Source organism: Microcebus murinus, chromosome 9, assembly GCF_040939455.1.
Source record: "Microcebus murinus isolate Inina chromosome 9, M.murinus_Inina_mat1.0, whole genome shotgun sequence".
Lineage (NCBI taxonomy): Eukaryota > Metazoa > Chordata > Mammalia > Primates > Cheirogaleidae > Microcebus > Microcebus murinus.
The window spans coordinates 98,274,325-98,301,090 of NC_134112.1; the positions used below are offsets into that span (position 1 = coordinate 98,274,325).

At 58.2% G+C, this 26,766-nt stretch overlaps 1 protein-coding gene and 1 non-coding gene across 2 annotated transcripts in view; both read right to left on the bottom strand.

Moving 5' to 3' along the window:
* Nucleotides 1-21,642, bottom strand: part of SMARCD3 (SWI/SNF related BAF chromatin remodeling complex subunit D3) — a 33,453-nt gene extending 11,811 nt beyond the window's left edge. The window contains exons 1-2 of the mRNA XM_012786203.2: nt 21,556-21,642; nt 19,743-19,880 (exon numbers count right to left, since the gene is read on the bottom strand). Coding sequence (XP_012641657.1) covers nt 19,743-19,781 — 39 coding nt within the window. The 5' untranslated portion in view covers nt 19,782-19,880; nt 21,556-21,642. The remainder of the gene's footprint in view (nt 1-19,742; nt 19,881-21,555) is intronic.
* Nucleotides 21,643-26,252: 4,610 nt separating this feature from the next.
* Nucleotides 26,253-26,359, bottom strand: LOC142873152 (U6 spliceosomal RNA). Its single transcript, XR_012921200.1, has one exon. It is a non-coding gene; the product is annotated as a U6 spliceosomal RNA (small nuclear RNA).
* Nucleotides 26,360-26,766: the final 407 nt, after the last annotated feature.

Genomic DNA, 26,766 nt, shown 5'->3' on the forward strand with positions numbered 1-26,766 from the left:
CTCTGCTGGCCATGGTTGTACTCCTGGCTATCACTGTCCATTTACATGCCCACTGTCGATCTGAAAGGCCAGAGGGGGCATCTGGTCCAGGATGCCCCTCTCCTACCCCTGGCTTGGCATGAGACCTAGAGATCCCTTCCCACCCAGACTCTCCCAAGGCTTCTGCCTAGACCCCCTCCCCCTCAGAGAATGGGCCCTAGAAGGGTGGGGAGGGGTGGGTGGGCTGCCTCTGTCTGCCACAGGCCATGAAGGTAGCCACTGGTAACCTGGGGAGGTGATCTGCTCCAACCTGTTTGCTAACCTCCAAACTTCCGCTCACCCCCCTCTCTAAGCCCCTGCTCCCACCATTCTTTTCCCTGGAATGCCCTCCACCTCCCCTCTGCCTGTGCAGAGCACACCCATCCTTTAAAGCCCAGCTCAGGCCTCATCTTCTCTAGGAAACCTTCCCTGGCCCACCTTGTGTACATGGATTTTTCTATTCTCCAAATGTCCATTGCCATCTACTTTGCACCACGAATTGGCACTGGACTGGCCTGCTGTGCCCTGTGCACATGTATGTTAGGTGTGATTTCCCAAAGAGGTTACAGCCCCCTAAGATCAGGGACTGGTATTTAAGTCCTGCTCCCCCACCATCTGCCTGGGCACAGGGACTCGACAATACCAAATGCCTGATGATGCTTGCAAAGCTCAGTGGGCCAGTGGATGGAGCTGGAACTCTGCCATTCACCTGAAGGTGCGAGTCACCAGGGCAGCCCTACCCACTGTGGGTGCTTCCAGCAGGGACATGGGAACTCACGGGCCTCAGAGGTTCTGGGGCTGGGAGGGCGGCACCTCTAGGCTTTGTGTAAAGCTCAGTGTTTTCAAATTTTGGAGAGACCTTTTGGGAAAAGAAGACAGCAAAGGTGGATGGGTACCCCAGCATGGGCAGCTGGGAAGTATGAAGGAGAGGCACGGGGAGAGTGGAACACCACGCGCTTGCGAGGGGCTGGAGATCCAGGGCTTGGCCTCAGCAGTGGAGGAGTTTGCAGGAGGTGTTCAGACCAGGGGCTATGGAGATACTCATGTGCAAGGGCTGGTGTCACTACGGTTCATAGATAAGCCCCCTCCTGAGCCATCCCTCTGGGAGCTGTCCTCAGGTGTGCACAGACGGTAGGTATACTATGCACGCACACCCCCGGACACACACACACCCCGACACACACTAATGCCAGCCGCAGAGGGACACGGAGCCACACCCATTTGCACACACAGCACACCTTGACCACCTCCACATCCCACACACTGCAGGCCGGATGCACAAGGCACCCCAACACATCTGCATGCTGCTTTTACAGGGGCGACCCTAGGTACTGCCTACGTGGGCGACACAGAGGGGCTTTCAGAACAGAAAAAAGGGGCGGCGCCGGTGTGGGGACCCAGGGCCCCCTCCTCACAAAAGCCAGGATCCCCAATAGCTCAGCCCCAGAAGGGCGCTTGGCAGTGCCACGCCGCTGACAGCTCCGCGGCCGGGAGGGAGGCCCAGGGACAGCCCGGATTCCGCCCCGCCAGACAGGGCGCAGGCCGCACTCGGGGCAGGCCGTGCGCGTCTGGGGCAAGGGCGGCCGCCGGGCAGCCCGGAGCCGGAGTCCCCCCTGCCGTCCCCCCATCTCTCCTTCCCTCGCTGAAGCACCACCGGCACCAAATGGCAAAGCGCCGCTCCCCGCGCAGGGAGAGATGCGCCGCGGCCTGCGGGACGGCTCGGCCGCTTCGCCCCCACCGCGCCGGAGCGAGCGGGCGGCGGCCGGTGCGCTGGGGGGCTCGGCCTGGCCCGGCCCGCGCCGCCCCTCCCTCCGCCCGCGCCGGCCCGGCCTGGGCATGCGCGCCGCGGCCTCCCTCGCGGTGAAGGTCAGCCCAGGGCCCAGCTGCAGGACCCGCGGCGGCCGGGGGAGGCGGAGGAGGGAGGAGGGATGCGGAGGGGAGATTTAACTCCTTCCCTGCGGGAAGACGGCCACCAAGGCCGGGCCGAGCACCGAGTCCCGCCCTCCGCCTTCGGTGGAGGTCCCACTACCGGGACACAGCTCGGGGGGAGCGGGAGGGAGAGCAGGAGGGGGAGGGGGAGAGTGGGAGAAGGGAGGCTGGCGAGAGGAGAGGGAGGAAGGGAAGGCAGGAACAAAGGAAACGCGGCTGGAGGGAACGGGTTGCTCGGGAGAGACCTCTTTCCGCTGCCCCCTTTTGCCTACCCACAATGAAGCTTTCCTTAGGCGAGTAAAATCACCCTGGAAGACTGGGGGCGCGGAAAGAGAGAGTGAGACCACTTGGAGCTCTCAGGCCCACGGAGCCCTGGTGGCTGTGTTCTGGCCCACCCCTAAACCTGGCCACCGCTTTCTCCTCTGGTCACTAAACCCTGGGGCAGCCGCTGCACCCAGAGCAGCTCTGATCAGCCTACCTGCCTAGCCTAAGCCCCAGGTGCCCAGGGAGCTCTGGCTAGTCCTTGGGGCCAGCAGACAGGACATCTGGAAGACCAGACCAGGGCATCAAGACACAGCCATCCTCATCCTCCTGGGCCCCCCCACTGCTGTGCCCAGGCCAAAGCAGCTGTGGGCCTCCCTGTCTGTGTCAGAATGTTTTCGTGCCCAGGACACCCTCTGCTCCTATCAACCGGGCCGTCCCTGTCTGTGACCGTGCCTCTGTGTGTCTGTTTTGCAAACATACACAAGAGAGACAAATACGATAGAAAGAAGCAAAAAACAAAGAAAAAGTAGGACACCGAAATAGTGGTGTGACCTTGGGCAAGTCGATGTAATTCCCTGCCTCTCAGTGTCCTCCAGATTAGAAGGAGGGGCTCGGGCTAGAGGCAGACCAGGAGGGAAGGAGGGGGCCAGAGGGCGTGAGCAGGGACACAGAAGACACGGAGAGACAGACACACGCCCAGTACTGAGGTGCTGCTATCAAGGTCCCAGCTACCAGCCCCCTCCTCTATGAGGTCTCCAGGGACACAACCCCCTGCCTGCCTCCTCCACCTCTGCTCAGAGCCTCTCTCTGGTCAGCTCTGCCCCTTGTCACACATACCTGGAGGAGCCCTCACCACTACACTGTCAGCTGGCCGCCAGACCTTACCTTGGGGTCCCCAGGGTCCTGCGCAGCGGGCAGGTGCATGACAAAGGTTCGCTGAATGGACAGGTCCTTCTTTTTCTCTTTGCCTGTGTGGCTTTCCTCAGTCTACGGGATGCTCCCGGACACCCCTCCCACCACACACATCGCACACACAATACACGGTAAACTGCGAGTCGCAGGAGGAGAGCTGGGCTGCTGGGGCTCTGAGCATCCCGCTGGTCCAGAGGGAAGGCACATTTTGGATTCACAGCCAGTTTTCTCTTAACCCCTCCTGGCCACCGTTAATTAGGTGGCCTCTTGTAGCAGGTCACACGGCGTATAAGAAATGAGCCACACAGGCCAGGTCCCCATTTCTGCAAGGATACGGCTGGTCTGTGGGTGGTGTTGGCATGGGGTTCTCAGGGGTGCTAGAATTGCCCCCGGGGCGTGGCTCTGTCTGGTGGGTGGCAGGACCACATCCAGTGACCCTGCATTGGGTGACACCCTGACCTGCTGGCTGTATGGCCCATGGAGGGAAGGATGTGTCTCCCACAGCCATCCTCACTCCCTACTCCTCTCCTCCGGATCAACACCTGGCACAACTGGCTAGATTCAGGGCCTTTGATATGGCTGAACCCCAGGGCAAAAGCAAGGGGAAGCGCGGCCTCGGGACCCCAGCATGGTGGAGACTCCAAGCAGCTTTCCCTCTTCTGCCCTGAGCTTTGCAGCCACCGCCCCTGGCTCCACCGGCCTCCTGGTTGACAGGCAGCCAGGCTGGGGTGGCCCACTCATCCCCACAGTATCCTGTCCTCTGTTAAAGCCCTCACCCCCACCCTGTTCTTGCTGCATCCCCAAGGCCTGAAGCTCCAGAGGAGTCACCCAGTAGATGTCCCGGAACCCCCACATCTCTCCAGACGCTCGTCGACTGTCCTCCCTGCGCTGGCTGCTGCGGAGCTGGACACCCAGATGTGGGAGGCAGCCTGTGGCTTCCTGCGGACTGGGGTCTGCTCATGTCCACTGTGCGGCCCCACAAATGCCACCTTCTTCCCAGTGCTCTGTCCTCATCTGTGAAACGAGGGTACTGCCCCATCACCAGGCCTTTGAGCCCGGGCCCTGTGTCTCCCACCCTGGCTGGCTGGCAGGCCCTTGGCCACCCTTCCAGCTGTCTGCACATGCGCCCGGAAGCCCCCAGGCCCCAGGCCTCCTCTTTCTTGGTGACGAGAGCTCCATCCCAGCACGCCCAATTCTCCTCCTCTCTCTTTTGGAGCTCACGCACGGCTCCCTCCTGACCAGGGTCAGGACAACCTTCCTCGTGCCCTAATGTCCTGTCCCACCTCGGGAAGCTCAAGGACGTGTGAGGCGGGAACAGGCCTCAGCTACTGCTCTGACCAGGTGCTCAGAGGGATCCCTGCCAATCAGCACGTTCTGAGGTCTGGGGTGTCTCCTGCGTGAAGAGCTATGAATGGAGAGGGAAAAATTCATCTGCATTTCCTTAAACAAATTTTTGGGGAAATTAAACCAAATGGCAGTGGACAGTGGAATGTATAAACGAAACTCGTAGGAAGCACCTCCTGGCTCTCACCTTCCGGCTGTCTCCAGCTCCATCGGGGCTGACCCTGCCTCAAGTGCACCAGGTTCAGTCTTATGATGCCCTTTGTCCCCAGCTGTCAGTCACCACAGAAAGCCCCAGACTCAGACTCCCCTCCACGCCCGCACTCTGGGCCCCTCCAGGCGCCCATCTCCCGCCAAGCCTGAAACTCTCCTCTTGCACGTGGTCTGCTTCTGTGAATGTTGCCTTTGCCTCCCAAAAGCAGAAGGGGGCTCCCTGATGAAGCCCTGCTTGCCTCCCATCCCTGAAGCCCTCCCTGATGGCTGTGTTTTTCCCAGAACCCCTACCGCTGGCCTTAGGGAGGGGTGAGGACCACCCTTGCCACTCACTGTTCCTCCCAGACCCTTGGCTTTGCATCTCGAGGTTCTGGCTCCTGCTGTGGCATTCTCTGCAGCAGTCTTGTCCTGTTTGCTGACGTTCCGGGCCCAATGCATGGGCCTCCTAACACCCCTGGCCTCTCGGTTCCTTGGCTATTCCTCCTCTAGTGACCTCCCCTGCCTCAGCCACTCACTCTCAGGGTCACCTCTTAGATGACTGCAGCAACGCAGAGCCCCAGGGGCAGTCCCATCACCCCGCTCTCTGACCACCTTCTCTTTCCTCTCCAGCTCCCTCTGTCCAGCTCCCTGACCCTCAAATCCTGCAACTCCTCTGGAACCTCTGGCCCATTTCACTGGCCCACACCCCTTATCACAACCACTCCTCACCACTTACATGTATTTTTTAATGGAAACATACACATAACAAAATTTACCTTTTTGTATTTTTTTTGAGACAGGGTCTCATTCTGTTGCCCAGGCTGGAGAGCAGTGGCGTCATCATAGCTCACTGCAGCCTCAAACTCCTGGGATCAAGTGATCCTCCTGCCTCAGCCTCCTGAGTACCTGGGACTATAGGTGCTCACCACCATGCCGGGCTAATTTTTTAATTTCTTGTAGAGATGGGTCTCATTATGTTGCTCATAATGAACTCCTGGTCTGGAACTCCTGAACTCCAGTGATATTCCTACCTTGGCCTCCCAAAGTGCGAGGATTACAGGCATGAGCCACCACACCCAGCCAAAATTTACCATTTTAACCTCCCTTGTATGTACTCTTGACTCGCTCACGTAAGGATTAAATCCAGCTTCCCTGGCCGCTCTCCTGCACCTGTGCACCAGAATGTGGCTGGCAGCTGCCCGGACGGCTGGTGTCACTGCGGACTCAGGAGCACGAGCTCACCTGGCCTAGCACCGTCCGGCAGTCCCCTTTCCCCATGGCCTGCCCACAGCCATCCCTGCTTTCACACCATGACATCTTCTCCCCCCAACCGCCAACGTCTCTTTCACCCTCCTCTCCCCCAGCTGACGTCCTCGCTCCCCACCGCACTGAGAAAACAGAAGCTTCCAAAGAACTTCCAGAGGCTCCCACCACATGCTCCCACCTGCCAGCAACTGTACCCCCCATTCCTCCAGATGAGCTCTCCGTGCCCCTCTGCGTGCCAGCTCCCGGCCCTGCCACACGCCCCGGGACGCTGCTCCAGCAAGCACCTCTCCCCCCGTCACCGAGCCGCCTTCCCTCTACTGAGCACGCGCAAGTGCTGCTCTTCCCCACCTGAAACGACTCTCCTGACCCTGCTTATCCCCCAGGCTACTGCCCAGTTCCAGCAAAACCTCTCAGAACACTCGTCTACACTTGCTGTCTTCGGTCCTCCTGAATCCCAGTCCCGTCAGGGCACCTCCCACTGCTCCACTGAAGTGCTTCTGGCAGGGTCACCGGGAACCTCCATCTGCCAAACGCCACCACCAATTCTCAGGCCTCGTCGTGCCCGGCTTAACCAGCGGCAGCCTCCCACGTGCTGACCACGCTCTCCTCTTTGGAACACTCCTCTCCCTGGCTGTCCTCCCGCGTCCCGGCCCTGCTTCTCAGTCTTCCAGTTCTCCTCCTCCTCCTCAGGGTAGGAGTGCCTCGGGGACTCTGTCCTGGGTCCTCTTCATCCTCCACACTCCCTTCCCTGGAGCTGTCCTTGTGCAAACTCACGGCTGTAGCGCACAGCTGTCCACATGGCAACAGCCCCCAGTTCTCCAGCCTCTCTCCCAGGCCTCTCCTGTCATCTGCTCCACATTTCCTCCTGGATCCTTAACAGACAGCTCGAACTCAATGTGTCCAAAACGAGCACCTGCTCTTCCGCCTCGGACCTGGCTACTAGCCCGCTGCCCTCCTGGGTCCACACCTTGACCACAGCGTAGCCCGCTTCCAACCTGCCCCGACAGTGTATTCTCAGCACGGCCACCAGGATGATCCTTTAGAAAGGGAGTCAGATTATGTCACTGCTCTGCTCCAAACCCTCTCGAGGCTCCCCGTCTTATTCCAAGCAAGCGCCAAGATCCTGAAGGTCCTGCAGGCTCTGGTTCCATCTGTGCCCCTCTGCGTCCGCCTCCTGCCAGCCCCTCACTCTCCTTCCTGCCTTGGCCTCTGGCCTCCCCGCAGCTCCTTGGAAACTCCAGCTGCTGGCCAGCCTCGCTCTCCAGCTCGCTGTTCCCGCTGCCGGCACGCTCTTCCCCCAGCTGTCTGCGTGGCCAACTCCCCACCTCCCAGAAGTCCGTGTTCACACGTCCCCTTCTCCAGGAGGCACAATTTGTCCACTGGGTAGAAGCTGCAGTGCAGCCCCCTCCCTTCCACACCCCTGTCTCTTCCATTCTGCTCCATGTCCCCCACAGTGCGGTAAACCTCCGCCAGACTTACTATGGTCGAGCCTACCCTCTCTTTTCCCCCGTTACAATGTAAGGCACAAAAGGGCAGGGATTCTTTACGTGTGTGTTTTTCTAAAGGAAGCAGGACTTTCCTCTGTCTTGTTTGCTGACGCATCCCAAATACCCAGCACATGGCAGAGACTCGCTCTGTCACAGGTGTAGGTGACGAGAGCCCCTCCGAGTCAGTGTAGGGTTTCCAGTGTGCTTCCAAGGGCAGGCTGGTGCTGCGGACTGAGACTGTCGTCGTAGGAGCAATAACACCATCTTAGATCTGTGCACGACTGGACTGCTGCCCACGCACTGTCACACGCGTCAGCCTGTCTAATCCCGACAGATCCCTCTCAGGCCTGTGGCAGGATTCCCATTCTAAAGATAAGGAAAGTGAGGCTCTAAGAAGCCGTGAGATTTGCCAAAAGCCACTGTGTTATTATGGGGTGGGGCTAGGATTGCAATCGGGTCTTCTGGCCTTAAGGTCTCTGGGTTTCCTCCTTCGTCCTAAGCTGCACCTAGCATCCCTCCACCTTCCCAAAACACCTGCCTTTTAAAGAAGGAATTCAGAACCCTTGGGGGCCTGTACATTTAAGCTGAATTACCCTCGATTCTCTTTTAAAACACGCCCAAAATAATCTCAAGCGGATTGTTTCAAACGTTGGGGGCATAAATTCCACCTGCTGGAGGCACCACCTCTGGTTTCTGCAAACCTTTGTAACTAAGGCCGGCTGCCTCCCACTGCCCTGGGTGGGGTCTCTGCAGGCTCCATGGCGCGATGGCTCTGAGCTTGGAGTCCAGAACAGGGTTTCAGGCTGGATGATTCTTTATGGTGGGCGTGTCTTGTGCACTGTATGATGTTAGGAGCATCTCTGGCCTCTATCCAGTGACTTCTGTAAGCACTCCAACATGACAAAGTATCTCCAGACACTGAGCCTCGTTCCTGGAGGGTGACATATCCCCAGCGCTGAGAACCACAGCACTAGAGTTAGACGGTCTTGTGTTCAAAGCTGGCTCAGCCACTGAGTGACCATGACCTCGCATATGTTGCCTGACCTGCTGCCCCCCGGCAGCTGTGATGACTGAAGCGAGGGAGAGTATGTGCAGAGTTCAGTGCAGTGCCTGGCACAGGGCAAACACTCAACAAATAGGAGCTGCTACCATCAGCTTCCTGATGTCACTGCCTGCTGGTCCCGTGGCCTGGGGTCCCTGTGGCCGTGGCCGCCGCTAATCTGCCTCACCTCCAGGGCCCGGCTCAGCCTGCTGCTGTCCACTCCCAGCTGGGGGGCGGGCAGTGGAGCCAAGGAGCCCTCAGAGCCCTTCGGCTGCAGGCCTGTCACACGTGCCATGGAGGGCACACGTGAGGGTTGGCTGCCGCTCCTAGAAACCAGCCAGGTGAGTAGTCAGAGTGGCTAATTAGGGTGGGCTCTGGGAGCCCTCCCGTGGGCACTCTAGGGTCCACCCAAAACACTGATGCTTCCTTGAGCAGAGAGCAGCCTTGAGTGGTGTCAGTACGCAGGGTGGGTCGTGACGTGGGACGCCTGTGGCCCGGCAGCTTGCTGGGGGCCTCGGCTTCCGGCTGCTGGAAAGGAAGGGGCGTCCACGAGCCACCACAGGTCGCAAATCGCTGGGACTCAAACCTAAGAAGCACCTGCAGGGCCACGGTCGGGCCTAGAAAAGCAAAGCCAAGGTTTGGGAATTGCTGACAGGGGCCACCAATGGAAATCGGGGCCTCCCTCTGTCCTCCGCGAGTGTCTAGTGTGGCCCATTCACTCGCATGACGTGGCCTCTGCTCTGGGGACCTCATGGGCGTTGGGGAAGACAAGATGGACAGCGGGCTCAGTCCCAGGTGCTAGCGAGCAGGGCGGAGCCGCCCCGCAGGCGTGTCAGAGCGGCAACACCTGGGCAAGCGGCAGGGAAAAGCCCGGGCCGGGTGCCACGGGGTGCTGTGGGTCTAGGGGGCTGTGCCCCCGAGGGCACTTCTGTGAGGGTCTGGGGAGAGGCACCCCGAGCCCCATGCTTCCTCCTGGCGGGAGTCTTAGGAGGAGTGGAAAGGCAGGGCAGGTCCCTGCAGGAGGAGACAACGGCCTCCCCAGGAGGTAAGCACAATGCCTACCCCACCTTACACCTTAGGAGTGTGGAAGGGCAAAGTGACTGGCCCAGGGCCGCACAGCTAGCAGGGATGGAGCTGGGGGTTGCGCTGGGTGGCCAGTTGCGTTCCAGCCCCCATGCTGTAGGCAGACCGGGTGGGAGGAAGTGAGAATGTCCCAGATGCTCCTGCTAAGATTAATTTTTTTTAATTAAAAAAAAAAAATCTCAGGAAGGATCGGAGGGATTTAAACCAGGGCTGAGGCTGTGATTACAACTTCACACCTGAGAGGCAGCTGGGGCACACCAGGGGCGGGTAGGGGGGGACGTCCACGTGTCCACACGGGCCCCACCGCTGCCACCAAAGGGGCCTCACCAGCTCCCAAACACGCCATGCACAGCCCCGAAGTCTTTGCTCCTGGGCTTCCACCTGCAGGAACGCCCCTCTTACGCCCCCCACCCCAGCTACGGCCTGTGTCCTTCCAGCCAGCCAGTTCCTCAGCCCCACCCCGCAGCTGTGTGTTTTCCGCGTTGTCGTTCTGTTGTGGCAGTTAACATCCTCCCCTCCCTTGGCCCTCGTATTCATTCCATAGGCAAGTTTTGTAGATCCCGTCTCCGAATGACCTCTCAAGCCCATTCACCTCTGCACTTCCCTGCCACAGCCCTGGTCCAGGCCACCACCATCTTCTTCCCGACTGACGGCCCCACCTCCTCCTTCCATCTCTCCCCATACCATGACCAGTGTGATCTTTTAAGAAATGTAACCAGGACCACGGTACATAGTCATTTAAGATCTGACAGTGGTTTCCACTGTGCTGATAGAATCCAACTCCCTGCCAGGGCCCACAGGGCTGAACCCACCCCATGGACGCCTTCAGCTCCAGCAGTCCCTATGCGGTCCTCAGACGCACTGATTCCCTGCCCACCTCAGGGCCTTTGCACGTGCCATTCCTTGGCCTGGACTGATCATCTAGTTGGGTCTGAAGGTCAGCTTCCTAAAGCCAGGATGTGGCCCCTGAATAGAGAGGAGCTAACACCAACTCCAGCCTTGGAGAGGGGCCCAGGATAGCAGTGGCTTTTGGCACGATGTAGGGAAGAGTAGAGCAGCAGTGCACCCCATTCCAGGACACGGGGTGAGTGCAGGCGAAGCTGGTCTTGCACTGCAGCGGCCAGGCTGACCTAGCCTAGTGCCTGGGTTGGGAGCTGGGGGAGTTCCCGTGGAGGACAGGGACACGGATCCCCAAGGAGCCCACTCCTCAGCGGCCTCTGCTCCCTGACACAGTGAGGATGAGGGTGAATGGTGGAATCCGGGGAGCTGCACCCAAACCTCTGCTGGGGGTCATGGGGACAGCCAGGGCCAAGCAGCAGCAGTGGCACAGCAGGGGTGCTGACTGCTAGCCGGGCAGGGACAGGGTACGCTGAATGCCCAGCGTAGCCGTGGGAACAGCAGGGCTGGGCCCCCCGCCCTGGCTTGGCATGTTCCTACGTGAGGAAGGCTGGAGCTGGGGAAGGAGCCAGAGGCGGTCCAGCCACCCAAGGGAGTGGCAGGGAGTCCACTTGTCCCTGGGGCCATAGTCCTTCCGGTGGTGGGTGTGGTCCAGGGTTCTGAGCCCCACCCACCTCCTGGAGGCTCTGGCCACCTAGAGCTCACGTTCTCCCTCCTCCACAACACACATCTCCCAAGTCTGAATGCATCTGGCAGAGGCCCCTGCTAAGGGCTGAATTGTGGCCCCCCAAATTCATATGTTGGCATCCTAAGCCCTAATACCTCAGGATGTTACCTTATTTTAAGATAGGGTCTCTAAAGAGGCGATCAAGTTAAAATGAGGTCACTAGTGTACGCTCTTGCCAATGACCAGTGTCCTTATGAAAAAAAGGGAAGTTTGGACACAGAGACAGACTTGCACAAGGGGAGGGAACATGATCCGAAGAGACACGGGGAGCAGATGGCCAACTTCTAGCCGAGCAGAGAGGCCTGGGACAGGTCCCTCTCTCGCAGCCTTCAGAAGGAACCAACCCTGTTGACACCTTGTTTTCAGACGTGCAGCCTCCCAAACCATGACACTAAGTCTCTGTTGTTTAAGCCTCCTGTTCTGGGGTGTCTTGTTACACTGGCCCCAAGGACCCAGCACCCCTGCCTCCAGCTCTGCTCCTCACTCTTCCCTGGGTGGTCCAGCCGCCTTCCCCACAACATCCTCTGCCTCCCCTGGAGCCATGGAAAGCAAGGCCCGAAGGCTCGGAACAGGCTGCTCTCTTGGCACAACACGAGCAGCACCTGGGGCCAGGAGGCCCGAGCGTGAGGACAAACAAATGTGCCTCTCTGAACGTCACCCTCTCTGAACCTCAGTCTCGTCATCCTTAAAACAGGTATGTCATCACCTTACCTCTCCCCCTGGGTTACTGTGAGCAGTAAGATAGCGATGATTTGCCATCTGTGAAAACCCTCTTGAAGTCCTAGAGTACCGAGAGAAGTCATGACTATCATGTCCGGTAACCACCCACCCCTCCCACGTGCGCTCGCACTGAACCGACTGCCCGTGACACCTCGGTGCCTTTTCCACTCTGTGCCAGAACACGTCTCCCCGTCCCCTGCTTGTAAAGTTGCCTCTTTGGTCTCAAGAACGGACACGTGTTTATGGCCAGTAGTATCTTGTAAGAATCAGCCCACTGTTCTGGCTGTCGAGAGCTTTTGAATCTCAATTCCGTCATCCGACGCAGTTACCACCCTCTCCGGCTGCGCGTGGTTGGAACGTGCGCCCAGTAAGCGTGACCGTCACTCTCCACCCACGTCCGTGCTGCACCCTTTGGGCTTCCTCTTCAATTCTTAGCAAATTTACCCGAATATAGTAACACCCGGCCAGGGCTGCGCCAGTGTGTCAGGTCAGCAGCCTGACATCCGCCACGGGGGGGGGGGGGGGGGTGTTCACACCACAGACTCAGGACTCAGACCGCCGCTCCCCTCCCTGCCCTGCAGGAGCCGGCTGTTAAGCGTCTGCCAGCACACCTCTGCCCCAGCCGTGTTTACGTGTCATACACGCTCAAGATATTGGGAGGCGCTTGTCAGACACCTCCAAAGTAGCACAAGTATCTTCATGGAGCTCAGCCTACAAAACAGTTCCATGTGTGTTATCTAATTTGCGTCTCTCAGCACCCCAGGCAGGTGAAGGGATGGATATTTCTATATCCAATGTACAGACAGGAACACAAGGCTGAGAGAGCTCTTTTCGGGCTGCCATCCGACTGCTCCCCTGTTGCTTATCAAAACTACCCCGAAGTCCCTTCACAGTCACCGCTCTGGGCTTCGAACACAGGCAAGTTGAGAGGTGGGTCCTACGGCAGCCCGGCCTTCCCGCTAGCAGCGGTCGCTGTGGATGAATGAGCGATGCTGCTCAAAGTGAGATCATGGGTCTGTTCTTGGGGGGAGGGTCCTTAAGTTTTTGACAAGACTCTGCATTTCATTTATAATTTCGTTGTTAACAAGGAAACTAATAAAAGTGACAGCAACTCCCAATACGATGCTTCTCAAACTGGGGCCATTGACACCCGGGGGCCCCTGAGTTTTCAGTGAGAAGCGCTGGTTTGTTTTCTGGGCTGGGGACAGAGAGAAGACAGGTGCCAGGTGATGGGGTAAGGAAAGCTCAAGGTGGGTGTCACAGACCGGGCAGGGCAGACGGGGCTTGCTCAGCCCTCACTGAGTCTCAAACATTTTGATTAGGCACCAACCCTAACAGTTGGGAGATTTCACGTAAAAAGCCAGATTTCCAGAATCTCTTAAAAAATTAGATATCTGGCAAGACTAGACCACCAATACTCTTGGAAACAATCAGACGGAGCTGCGGAGGGGCAAGAGCTCTGCAATCCACCCCAGCCCCTCACCATTCCCTGCTTTCAGGAGTTGCAAACTCAACGGTCTCTCTAGGTGCATGGGCGGCCTGGGCTTTGCGTAAGATGCTAAGTAGCCTTTGACCTTGAGCCTCAATGCTGGGAGTGCCAGAGGGAGGGCAGGGCTGGGGCTGTGCACAGAAGTGGCTTCTTGTCCCTGTGAAGGGCCTGCATACCTATGTCTAGGCACAGCATACCTCTGAGGGCCACATGCAGTGGACAGAACCCAGCTGGGACTCCTGCCCTGACCACTGGGAACATTACTTAACTCTGTGCTTGCGTTTCCTCATCTGAAACATGGTGGTGATTCTAACACGTTTACCAGCGGTGTTGTGGTCAGGATAAATTAGTGAAACCATATGAAATTCTTGAAACAATTCTTAAAACTCACAATAAGCCTCCGACCACACTAGCGGCTGTCATTGCACCGCAGCCCGCGTCACTCTCTCACTTCCTGCAGGTGACAGTGTTCCCGCAGCTGCTCTCAATTCAGAGGTGCCGCTAGGAAGAGGGGCTGGGGTCGCGCTGGGGGGACTGGCGACGGGCCACGGCCCACCAATGGGCGCACTTTCAAAAGTGTCTCGGAGATGGGGCTGGGGTGGCGGTAAAGAGGGAGTTAGAGGGGAAACTGAGGCAAGAAAAGCAAAAGCACAGGGATGCTTCCTGCAGGGTGGGGTGTGGGGGGGGTGGAGTGGGAGTTTGTAGACCTGAAGGTGGGGCTCAGCTTCTCCTCCTGGTACGGAGGGCAGAACGCAGGCTGAGAGAGCGGCCTGGCACCCCTGCACCTCCAGCAAGCCCACCCACTGGGCCAGCTGCTGATTCAGCTGCCCCGCCAGGGCCAGTCTGTCACAGCCCACCGGGAGCACCTCCAGAGGGCCACAGGGCTCTCCCCGGACCTGCCAGCTCACCCTTTCTTCCTCCAATTAAAATTTTATTAAAGGCAGGCTGGGCGCGTTGCCTCACGCCTATAATCCTAGCACTCTGGGAGGCCGAGGCGGTTGGATTGCTCAAGGTCAGGAGTTCGAAATCAGCCTGAGCAAGAGTGAGACCCCCGTCTCTACTATAAATAGAAAGAAATTAATTGGCCAACTAAAAACATATATAGAAAAAATGAGCCGGGCATGGTGGCGCTTGCCTGTAGTCCCAGCTACTCGGGAGGCTGAGGCAGGAGGATTGCTTGAGCCCAGGAGTTTGAGGTTGCTGTGAGCGAGGCTGACGTCATGGCACTCTAGCCCGGGCAACAGAGTGAGACTCTGTCTCAACAAAAAATAAAAATAAATTAAAACTTTATTGAAGGCAAAGAAGCCAGGCCTCTCGTGGCACAGACCGCACCAGCCGGATGGCGCTGCCGTCTGGAAGGGTGAGCTAAAACTAAGACGCTCGCTCGCACTGGAGCTCACAGGCACGGGACGGGGAGAGTGAACTTCGAGGCTTGTGACATACAGTCTGGGACCTGGAACCAAGGGAGGCATTGGTGACATGAGAGGGTGCTCTGGGGTCCACAGATGACGCCTGTGGCAGGGCAGCGCTGAGCATCACATTTTAAGCCATGGGGGAGTGGGGCGGCCTTGGCATTCGGCATTCACTGCAGTGCGGCTGCAGCCGGGCACTGTGCGGAGGGCTCTGCACTCACCACTGCTCTGGGGCCCTCCACACAGGCCGGTGCCCCATGTCACAGGGACACTCGCTGCCTTCCCCCTTGGCCCAGCTGGAAAGGGACAGAGCTTACCTTCTAATAGAAGCCCCTGTGCCAGCACCCGGCCTCCAGGCTGCCGAGGCTGTCCCCAGGGTGTGCGGGTAAGGAGGAGCTGCAGGAGCCGGGGCTGGGGTTCCCCGGAGAGACCCAGGCCCGAGGGAGAGCCGCCCCCCCAATGTCAAAGGTGGCTAACTGGCTTGGGGCAGAAAGGGGTTTGTTCTCTAAAACTCTGACAGGCTAAACCAAGGTCAGAGGAGGCAGGGCTGAACGCAGGGCGGGGCAGCTGCAGAAGCACACCTGTGGGCCTGGCAGGGCAGCCACTCCCGGTGTCAGCAGGGCAAGCTGGAGGGAAGGGAGCCCCACCCCGGGGGAGCGAGGAGGGCCAGGCCAGCAGAGCAAAGGGGGCCCTGGGGCTCAGGCTGGAATCAGCTGTCGCAGCCCCCTCCTCCCCCCTCCTCCCGTGCCCCCGCTGCCTCATGCATTCGCTCGCTCCTTTATGGCATACTTTCCTGTGCGGATCCTGGGCTTTAAGGAGCGCTACAATTAAATATTTTAATTTTTAGTGTGTGCTACAAGACATAAGAAAGTGGGACTTCATACCCAACCGGGAGTAGGAGAAAGTCTCCCTGGAAGGAGTGGCACTGAGCTGGGACTTGGAGGAGGAGTGGGGTAGCGGGGGTGGGGGTTGCAGGTAAAGAACGGAAGGGCAGGTGTGACAGCGCTGGGCCGTGGGACCGCAGCCCTGAGGAAGGTGGAACTGACTGGGCTTGTGGCTGCCCTGGTGGGTCGGGGTCCGGTGGAGGGGCGAGGCCGAGTGTGGGGCGCCCACTTAGGGGCAGAAGACAACAGCGCCGTGGACTAGGCTGGTGATGTGGTGAAAAGAAGTGGATGGAATTGAGATGTATTTAGAAAATAAAATCAAATAAAAGGCCGTGGCAGTAGTTCTGATGGAGATGAGGAAGGGGGTGCTGTCAAAGGTCACCCCCAGATCTGGATTTCAGCATCGATGTGAATGTGGCGGCCCCACCTCACTGCCGCGGGAACCCTGCTCCCTTGCCTTCATGCGTTCACGGGGACTCCTCTATTCCCCAGAATAATCCTCCGTCCCCAATCCCCACCCTTGTTCCTCAACGGAGGAGGCTCTGACACCCGGAGGACAGTCCCCGTCCCGGGTGGGGTGAAGGTGTTGCCGTCAGCCTCTGCCCCGTGGCCAGCCCTTCCCTCCTGGGCAAATCCGCCCCAGGCTGGAGACACCCCTGTCCCCGCTGCAAACCCAGCTCAGGGCGCAGGACCCGCTCCTGTTCCTACATTTGAGCCCCCGGGTCCGGCCTTTCTCTCCAGTCCCGCTTTCCCTGCAGATAAGTTAATACATCCCGGCCACGTGTGCCTGTTTCTCAGAGGGCCCAGGACCTTTGGGATGAAGAGTGGGACTGGCCCTCCTTACACCCAGAGACGTGCTGACGGAGTTCTTTATTTTCTATGAGGATTTGACCCCCACCTGGGGAACATGGCTCTGTACTTAATTCCTGATTTTAAATAAACCTTCCTGCTGCCCAATGTTTACTGGAAACCATGTTGTAAATATTAACGTAGAGCACATTTCCTGAAGGTAGCAATGCACTCCTCGAGTTGCTCTGAATTTTGTCTTTGGAGCAAGCAAAATCAGCACTATTTATACGGCTGGACAGTGTTGTGTTGGTCCTTGCCTTGGCCCTGGGAAACTATTATGACATCCTTGAGGTCACTGTTCGACTTGTCACACAGTATCCCCTCCACGTCCTCATATGGAGAGACTTGACTTATCAGGGTCTCGGGGCTAGAAATCATAGAGATTTGAGCGAGTGGTTTGATTTCTATCTTATGGACAGGGCGAGTCACGTGACTGCTCTTCTCTCCTGCTGGCGGCAGGGGTCCCAGGACCTCATGGTTTGCATTTTGTGCAGTCCTCATCCTTAGCTGCCCCATAGTCTCCCTGCTCATTTCTCCTCTGTCCCCATTTCCTCACTGTATGCATCTTTGCAAACCGCCTCAAACCCTTTTTGGAATGAGGTGGAGTGTCCGTCCATCCTCCTGGTCATCCTCTCTCTCCTCCTCTCCCCTTCCCTCCCAGCGCACTGCTCCACACTCCAGGCCCCAGAATGTTCTTCCATCTGCAAAAAAGGTTCACATGGGAGGTGATGCAAGTTTGTAAACTGCAGTAAAGGCACGGGTGGGGTTTGTGCACATAAGGCACAGTCTCAAAGTCCCTGAAGTGTAGGTCACAAGGCGTGGGAAGGAAGTAAACAGAACACATTATCCCCAAAGGTGGGCCTGGCTGAAGGGATGGACAACTGCGCCGTATGGCCCCCTGTGGGTTCCAAGGGCTTGCGCATCCCTCACCAGCAAGGAACACCAGGGGACACAGCCACGGTCCCGCAGCCCCTCAGCAGTGTGCCCATCAGGAGCAGGCTGGCCTCTTGGTCACAGAGCTTGGGCTCTCGGTCGCAGCAATTCCAGAGGGCTCAGGATCCAGCGCAGCTGAGAGCCTTTGCCCATCCTGTCCTGCAGCTCAGCCTCCTCCCGGTGATACCTCCTCCCAGTGACACCTCCAGCTCGTCCGTCACCCCCAGCTCATTACCTCCACCACTCAGCTCGCTGGCAATCACGCCACAAGTGCGCAGGGTGAGGGCGGGCTCCAGCTGCTGCTCGCTGGGCGCCAGCACGGCCGCGCCGGGCTCGTCAGCACCCAAATGCCCACACGAGCCCCAGCCTGCAAGCGCGCTGAGTGACGGACCACGTTATGTTGACGTGACTCCAGAATAAAGCGCCAGACTTCACCTGGCACCTCACCCTCATCATCTCATCACGGGGGGCTGGGGCTCCTGACCCCCCAGGAATCCCCTGATGACCAGGCGCCACTCTGGGGTCGGGGTCACCAGGAGGTACACAGTTCCCACAGTGCCCCAACTCCAATCCTCCCAGGCCTCCCCCGCCCCCCTCCCCACTGCACAGCCTTCCTGCGATCACCCCCTTCCGGCAAGGTCTGCAACAGCCCAGGTACTCACCTGGTGCCCCGGGGAGCCCCTTTAGGGCTTAGCTCAGTGAGTCCCCAATAGGCCACCATTTACGGGGACTCACCATGTGGGAGCCCAGCTCAGATACACCTCCCAGGGAGCTCAGCTGCCCGGCACCGGCCCTCCCCATCAGACACCCCAGAATGTCGGCGTGCTTAAGTCTCAGCCCTCTGGTCCAGGAAGAGCAGGTGTAATACGCTAGTTTGCACCTTTTCTTTATGAATCTTTGTTAAAAAAAACAACTACCACAAACCGAAGAGCCCCACGCCTCACCTAAGGTGCTGGTCAGGCTGTGTGGAAGGGGCGAGACCTCCACCTGGGGGCCTTGACTTCCCAGGCGGTGGCCCGGGCCTTCAGGTGTGGGGCTGGGCATGCCCCGACCAACCGTGCTTGTTTCCTTGGTGACTGGCACCAGGTGACCGGCGCTCACTGCCACCTGTGTTGCTCTAATCCTCTGGGCCAGACCTCGCCCTGCACCATTCTGCCTGGGCCGGGACACAGCCAGGCCAAGGGGGGCGGGGGTCATAGAGAGGGGAACAGGGCTGTGACTGGCATTCAGAACAGCCCCCTTCTGAGGAAGAGGCGGAGAAAGGCACTCTCCTCCTGCTCTCAGCAGCACTCCCCAAGCCCTCCCCTCCCCCACTGATAGCAGTGCCATGGGCACCTTTCCAGAGCTCTCCTCCCCAGAGCCCCAGGCCCGCTCATCTGTGGCCCCTTCTGCTCAGACCACCAAGGCTGCAGGTCCTGAGAGCAGTGACTGGGCCCCTTATACCTGGAGGCCCTGACAGCACCCAGACTGTTCCTAGTCACTCCCACAGGTAAGGCCATCCAGAGCAACAGGTGGGGCTGGGCCGGCAGAGCTCAGTCCAGACTTCAGCTGCAGACACGGCTCCAACCCCTGCCCACGACTGGGTGTGGCTCTGGGGCAGGCGGCTTTTCTGCCCAGAACCTCAGGGCACCCTTCTGGACAAGGGAGGACTGACATGGGACTAGCCGTCCTCTTCTCACTCTTCAGGGAGGAGGCTTAGGAGGTCCAACTGCTGTGCCACAGCCTGAGAGCGCACCCAAGCTCGAGGCCCACCTGTGCAGGGCAGGGCCAGCTCCCACGCAGGCCACAAAATAGGCTGCCACCACCACCTAGCCCCCCGCCAAGAACAAACCCCCACCTTGGGCGCTGCAGGGCTTTTAGAGGTTTGCATAGCGCATTTCGGGATAGGTTTCTGAGCCCAAGTTGTGCCAGGGGCCAGCAGGTTCCGGCCAGCAAGCAGAGAGCACGTGGTGGCGGGGTGTGTGCGTGTGTGCAAGTGCACACGCATGGGCATGGGGTGGGGGGAGGAAGCAGAGCAAGCCAGAGCCCCAGACCATTCACGTGAACCAAAGACCTGGCTTCAGACTAGCTTGTCCCTGGCTCAGGAGTGGCTTTGAGAGGCAGGACCTAGGGGTGCCAGGAGGTGCGGGGGACGCTCAGCACGAGGGAGTACAGGAGTGAAGGGAAGGGTGTAAGTGACAGGCATCGGCAGGGTGACGGAGGGATGAGAATACACACTGCTGTGAGCACAGGCCGGGCTGGCCGACTCTGAGCCCCAGAGCTCCTGCTCCTGGGCTGGCGGGGCAGGGAGTGCCTACCTGTACCACGGTGGGGGGGTGCTGAAGGCCTGGAGTCATAGATGGCAGGGTCCTGCAACTGGAGAGTCATCCGGTGCCCCCTTGGGGCCCGGGCCCGGAGCCCACCTCTCCTGCAGCACCAAGGGCCATTCTGGGGATCTGAAAGGAGAGGCCAGACCCTGAGCCCCAGGGCAGACTAAGAGGCCCTCGGGAGGCTGGGAGGATGCCCAGCTCCCTGGAGAGGAGGAAGAAACAGGAGGCTGTGCAGCAGGGGACCAAGACAGAGGGGGCCATCGAGGGCCAGCCTGGAGCTGGGGTGGCCCGGGAAGGACACAGGGTGGGAGCAGTGTGTGCTGGAATCAGACGGAGACTGGCCCTAGGGTCCTGCTGGACAGAGAGCTAGAAAGACAAGAGTAGGGACCCCAGCAGAGCTCTCGCCCTGACAGGGGAAGGCTAGTTTGGGGGTGTGGCTATGGGTGGAGGGGACAGCTGGGCGTTGGAGGTGAAGGCCAGATGCACGCAGGCCAGGATGGTGACTGTGGCCTCTGCAGCCCAGGGGCGTGAGGAGTTCAGGGCAGGCAGGTAGTCTGCCTGGCCCATCATTGCCTGCTGCATGGCTGCCTTCCCAGCTCAGCCCGCACCTGGCCCTGCCCACTCGCCTCCCTGCTGGAAGAGCAGGAAGGCCTTGGCTGGGGGGGACCCAACTTCTGAACTGAAGTCCCTGGGCAGTGGGTGGGCATGGGGGCTAAGGAGAGGGCAGCTCCACAGGTGTGGGTCGTGGGTCAGGTGGGCTCAAGAGTGGTCAGGGGCCGTGTAAGCCACGCAAGCAAAAGGTGGTGCTGGCCAAGGGTCAGCTCCGAGCAGGGCGAGGGAAGAGCGGACGCTGGGGAGAGGGACCAGGTGGTATGGCTGAGCGGGAGGGGCAGATGAGGAGAGGAAGGTGCCAATGGGGGCGGGCAGTCAGTAGTCCAGGGCTGAGGGGAGGTGTCCTGCAAGAAGGTGGAGGCAGAGGGACAACCTGAATGGGAGAGAGGTGTCCGGGGAGGAGGATGCCAAGTGGAGACAGGGAAGGTGCCAGGCAGAGGAGGGAGGGAGGGTGCCAGACAGGGGGAGTAGGAAGCAGAGCACGCCAGGCAGGAGCAGGTTGGGAAGTGCTCGGCAGGGGGGAGGTGACAGGCAATGGGAGGAGGGTGGTGCCAGACAGGGAGAGGAAGAGAGGTGCCAGGCAGGAGGGTGCCAGACAGGGGGAGGAGGGGAAGTGCAGGTGGAGGGAGGATAGGAAGGTACCAGAGAGGGACGGAGGGGAAGATGCCAGGCAGGGATGAGGAGGAGGAGGTGTCAGAGAGGGGCTGGATGGGAGTTTGCCAGGCAGGGAAGGGTAGGAAGCAGAGGTACCAGGCTGGGTGGGGGTGCAGGGCACCTCTCTAGGTGCCAGGCGGGGGGATGGAGAGTCAGGAGTAGGGGAGATACTGGGAGAGGAGGAGGGGAGGAAGATGCCAGGAAGGGAGAAGGGGGATGCCAGGTAGGGAGGAGGGGAAGTGCCAGGTGAGGGGAAGGTGCCAGGCAGGGGAAGGAGGGGATGCCAGGCAAGGGGGAAGGAAGAGATGCCAGGCGGGGAGGAGAGGGATGCCAGGCAGGGGGAGGAGGGGAAATGCCTGGCAGGGGGAGGAGGGATGCCAGGCAGGGGGAGGAGGGATGCCAGGCAGGGGGAGGAGGAGGATGCCAACAGAGGCGAGCGGGTACTGCCAGGCAGGGAGGGCGGGGGCGCCGGCGCAGCGCGGCCGGGCGGCGTCCTCGCCAGGGGCCGTGGGGCCGCGCGGCGCGGGTCGCTCACCTGCTCCCCCGGGACCCCGGCCCGGAGCGCGGCCGCCCGCTCCCGGCTCCGCGCTCAGTCGGCCCGGCGCCTGCGCCGCTGCAGCCCGGAGAGGGGGAGGCGCAGGGAGCGTCTGCAAAGAGCGAGGAGCTTAATAACGAGTTAGGGATCGGAGCAGGAAGCGTCGCCCCACCCGTCAGTCTGTGAGATCGCCTGCTCCGAGCCCCGCTGCGGGCCCTTGCCGGTACATACGTGTGTCTTAGATCTGCACATGCATCTGCACGCCCACGACTCACACACGCAGGCGGCATGCTATGTGACCGCCGACATCAGCTACACTAGGACCACATACACGCATACGCACACACGTGGGAACACACACAAACACGCACATGCACAGGTGTGCACACACACCGATTCAGGCAGAGCATCCTGTGTGGCTGCAGACACTGTCTACACCAGGTCCACACACACACACACACACACACACACACTTCCTAACACATGCCCTGGGAATGTGTTCCCTGCCAGGCTCTCACTAATGACAATCCTACCTGCTTTACGCACTTAACACTTGGGCAGCTTGGAGAAGCCCTTTTCCAACTTCCAGCCAGACAGGCCTCCATGGTTACCCCGTGGTATGTCCCAGGAGTCCCACGGAAACCTCCAGACCTGCACTACCACAGTGCCCAAGAATGAGCCAGGGAGAGCTCAGGCAGGGGCCAGAGTGAGGGGCTCCCCCTTGAGGAGCAGCAGGTAGAGGGCATAAGCCTGCCAAGCATTAAATGCTTGGGGTGGGGGAGGGGCGGAGGGGGATGGGGACTGGCAACCCCCAGAAGGAGGTGGGCAGACAGCAGGCAGCTGTGGTAGAGGCTGGCCAAGGTCGAGTGCTGCCCCTCACGTTCCACCTCTGCGCCCATGCCAGACGCTCCCCTCACACCATGGGAATTGGGGTCTGGGCTCTGCATTGCCTGGGCCTGTGCTGTCCCTGTGATGGGCAGGCCCCACAGGCAGTCATGGAGCTTTTCCACCCTGCTTTTTTAAAGTCATTTTGTTTCATTGTTTTACATTTTTAATTGCAGCAAAATGCACATAACATAAAATTTATCATTGCTCACACCTGTAATTCTAGCACTCGGGAGGCTGGGGCAGGAGGATTGCTTGAGGTCAGGAGTTTGAGGCCAGCCTGAGCAAGAGTGAGACCCTGTCTCTATAAAAAATAGAAAAATTAGCCGGGTGAGATGGCACACACCTGTAGTCCCAGCTACTCGGGAGGCTGAGGCAGGAGGATGGGGGCTTGAGCCCAGGAGTTTGAGGTTGTGGTGAGCTATAATGACTCCACTGCACTCTACGGGGGGTGACAGAGTGAGACCCTGTCTAAAAAAAGAAAAAAACTTGTCATTGCGACCACTTTTAAGTGTACAGTTCATTATTGTAAAGTATTTTCACATTGTTGCACAGCCAATCTCTAGAGCTCTTTTCATCATTCCTAACTGGAACTCTGTCCCCACTAAACAACTCCCCATCCCCCACCCCTCTCCCTGGGAACCGCCAATCTACATTTTGTTTAGGAATTCTCCACTCTACCTACCTCATGTAAGTGCAGTCATACATATTTATGCTTTTGTGACTGGCTAATTTCACTGAGCATGGTGTCTTCCAGGTTCATCCCTGTTGTAGCATGTGCCAGCATTTCCTTCCTTTTTAAAGCTGAACAGTACTCCATGGTGTGTGTCCACACCAGGCTGGATATGCATTCATCTGTTGAGGGACACGGGTTGCTTCCACCAACCACAATGGTGTTGGCCATTGTGAGTCATTCAGCTTTTACACTCCTGTTAACACCGACATCAAACAGGACAGACGCCCCCTCCCGCTCCACCTTGGGAAGACATGCTCAGCTCTCCCCGCCATGCCCACCCCAAACCCTTCCATCAGCACCTGTGTTTCTATTTTCACATCCCTTCCTCAGAGCACCCTCATACTCCTGGCTACTCAGAGGCCCCACTGTGGACTTCTTCTCCCTCCCTCCCTCCCTCCCTCCCTTCTTTTCTTCCTTCCTTCCTTCCTTTTTTTTAAACAGAGTCTCACTTTGTTGCCCAGGCTAGAGTGAGTGCCGTGGCGTCAGCCTAGCTCACAGCAACCTCAAACTCCTGGGCTCAAGCGATTCTCCTGCCTCAGCCTCCTGAGTAGCTAGGACTACAGGCATGCGCCACCATGCCTGGCTAATTTTTTATATATATATTAGTTGGCCAATTAATTTCTTTTTATTTATAGTAGAGACGGGGTCTCGCTCTTGCTCAGGCTGGTTTCAAACTCCTGACCTCAAGCAATCTACCCACCTCGGCCTCCCAGAGTGCTAGGATTATAGGCGTGAGCCACTGCGCCCGGCCTCTTTCTTCTTCTTCTTCTTTTTTTCAAGACAGCATTTTGCTCTGTCGCCCAGGCTGAACTACTGTGGTATAATCATAAGTCACTGTAACTTCAAATTCCTGGGCCCAAGTGATCCTCCCGCCTCGGCCTCCCAAAGTGCTAGGATTACAGGCGTGAGCCACCTCGCCCAGCCCCACTATGGACTTTGTAACCAAAGTTGCTGACTCAATGCCCTTAGTCAAAGCTGATGCCTGTGCCCCTTCCACGAAGGAACCTGTGTCCATGCTAATGGGCCGTGCTTCCCTTCCTGGGGACATTTCCCTTTGAACAGGGACTTCTGGAGATGCAGTGCCTTATACACCCAATGAATGACTCTAGAGGCAGCACTTGGGCAGCAGGCAGGCAGGGAGAGAGAGGTGGGGCGGATATTTTGAAGTGGGGAGGGCTCTTTTCCCAGCAGCTTAGTGAAACAGGAGAGCTCTGAGTGATGGGATTTGGGGGACTTGACAGGATTTCCAGGATGACACCTGGCGCCTGGAGGTCAGTGCTAGCACTTCGCTCCTTCGGGCCGCGGAGAGTCTATTCGGGGGCAGTTGCCACCTCTTGGGCGCTGTGAGTAGAAGCAGTGTGCACGTGCCCGATGCTGCCGTCCCCTCCCGCCATCACCAGCTGTTAACTCGGCAGCACAAGCCTCACAAAGCCCTTCTGATGGGACAGGCAAGTAGTTTCGAAAGTGAGGAGAGTGGCGAGGTGGCAGGTCCTGACGTGGGGGTGAGCAAAGGGGTCCTGGGCGGGGAGCAGGCGGCCAGGACACAGCGGGGGATAAATGGTCACAGGCAGGCCCAGCTCAGGTGGGAGGCCCAGATGGGCCATCAGCCCCCCGTGACCCTGTGCCCATCCTATGGCCTCCCCTTTCCCTTTTCCTCCTGGGAAGGCTACCCAGGGAGCCTTGAGCAGGGATAAGGTTATCACCAGATTAAACCCAAGGCCCAGCCCTCTGCTGTGGCTCCCCTGTGGGCGAGAGAGGTGTGAAGTTGGGGCAGCAGGTCTCCATCCCAGCTTAACTCCTTGTTTCTAAATAACTGTCCTCTCATCTGTCCCAACCGTCTCTCCCTCTGGGCCGTGACCCCGGGAGGGTAGGAGTGCAGCCTGCCAGCCCGGACACACCCGGGCCCAACACAGCGCCTGGCGCGGAGTAGGAGGAAAATTCCAGCAGGCAAGCAGTGGTTGCACGGGGCACTGGGGAGTCCTGGGCGGGCAGAGCAGGCTGCAGCAGAGATGGGTGGGGGAACCCGCCCGGCAGGGTTACTTGGGGCTAGAGTTAGGGATGAGACATTCAGTCATTCATGAGTGCCCAGGGTTTTTTGTTGCAGCACCATTTATATACCAAGAATTTGGAATCAGCCTAAATGTTCATCAACAGGTGACAGATGACATAAATCCTGTGACAGGTGTGAACAGGTGACAGGATAAAGATATCACTCAATGAATGTTATCAAACAACGGGGAAACTGTCTACGTGCTGATCTAGAATGATCTCAAAGATATGTCGAGCGAGAGAAAGAGCGGGGTGCACAGTGTGCAAAGCATGCTTCATAAGAGTGTCTGTGTGTGTGTGCACGTGTGACGTGTGTGCGTGTGTGCACATGTGACATGTGTGTGCACGTGTGACATGTGTGCACGAGCACAGGCACGCACTCCTCTGGAAGGAGGCAAAAGAGGCTGGCTGTGGTGGCTGCCTCCTGTGAGGTGGCTGGAGACTTCCCTTCCACTGTGTATTGTGTTGTGGCATTTGAATTTAGAATATTTTACCCATTCAAAAAATAAGTAAAAATTTACTAAAATAATTTGTATCGTCATTTAGACTTCTAATATATTCTGAGCACCCGCTATGTGAAATCAGACACAGAGCTATGTGCCTTTGACCATGAACCCCATGGGACCCTTACTCTGCTCATTTCTCTCGCTCACCTTGCATTTCCCCCTCCAGCCTCTATTACCATGTGCCACGGCGCTGGGGGCCGATGAGCGAGAGCTCTCAGCCAGATGAGGGTCAATACCCGTAAACAGCTCAGGACACCAGCTAGAAGGGGCTAGGTGCGGTCCCAGAGGCCAGTCCCAATGCTCGAGGAGACAGAAAGGAGAACGGGGGTGTCAGGGGCCGGGGAAGGGGCTGGGGAAGTTAGTGTGTAATGAGGACAGAGTTTCAGTTTTGCAAGATGAAAGTAGTTCTCTGGGGGGATGGAGCTGATGGCTGCACAGCAATGTGAACGTGCTAAACACTGCTGATCTGTGCTGATCTTGACAATGGCTATGATGGTATGTTTTTCCTCCTGCTCTTTAAATTTTATATGGAAAGCTTTATGAATTTTTGTGTTGTCCTTGTGCAGGGGCCATGCTAATCTTCCCTGTATTATTTCAGTTTTAGTGTATGTGCTGCCAAAGTGAGCACAAGACAGCAAATTTTATGTTATGTGTATTTGACCATGGTTTTTAAAACTTAGAAAATGGGCCGGGTGCGGTGGCTCATGTCTGTAATCCTAGCACTCTAGGAGGCCAAGGCGGGCGGATTGCTCGAGCTCAGGAGTTCGAAACCAGTCTGAGCAAGAGCAAGACCCCGTCTCTACTATAAATAGAAAGAAATTAATTGGCCAATTAATATACATAGAAAAAAATTAGCCGGGCATGGTGGCGCATGCCTGTAGTCCCAGCTACTCGGGAGGCTGGGGCAGGAGGATCACTTGAGCCCAGGAGATTGAGGTTGCTGTGAGCTAGGCTGACACCATGGCACTCACTCTAGCCTGGGCAACAAAGCGAAACTCTGTCTAAAAAAAAAAAAAAACTTAGAAAATGCTAGAA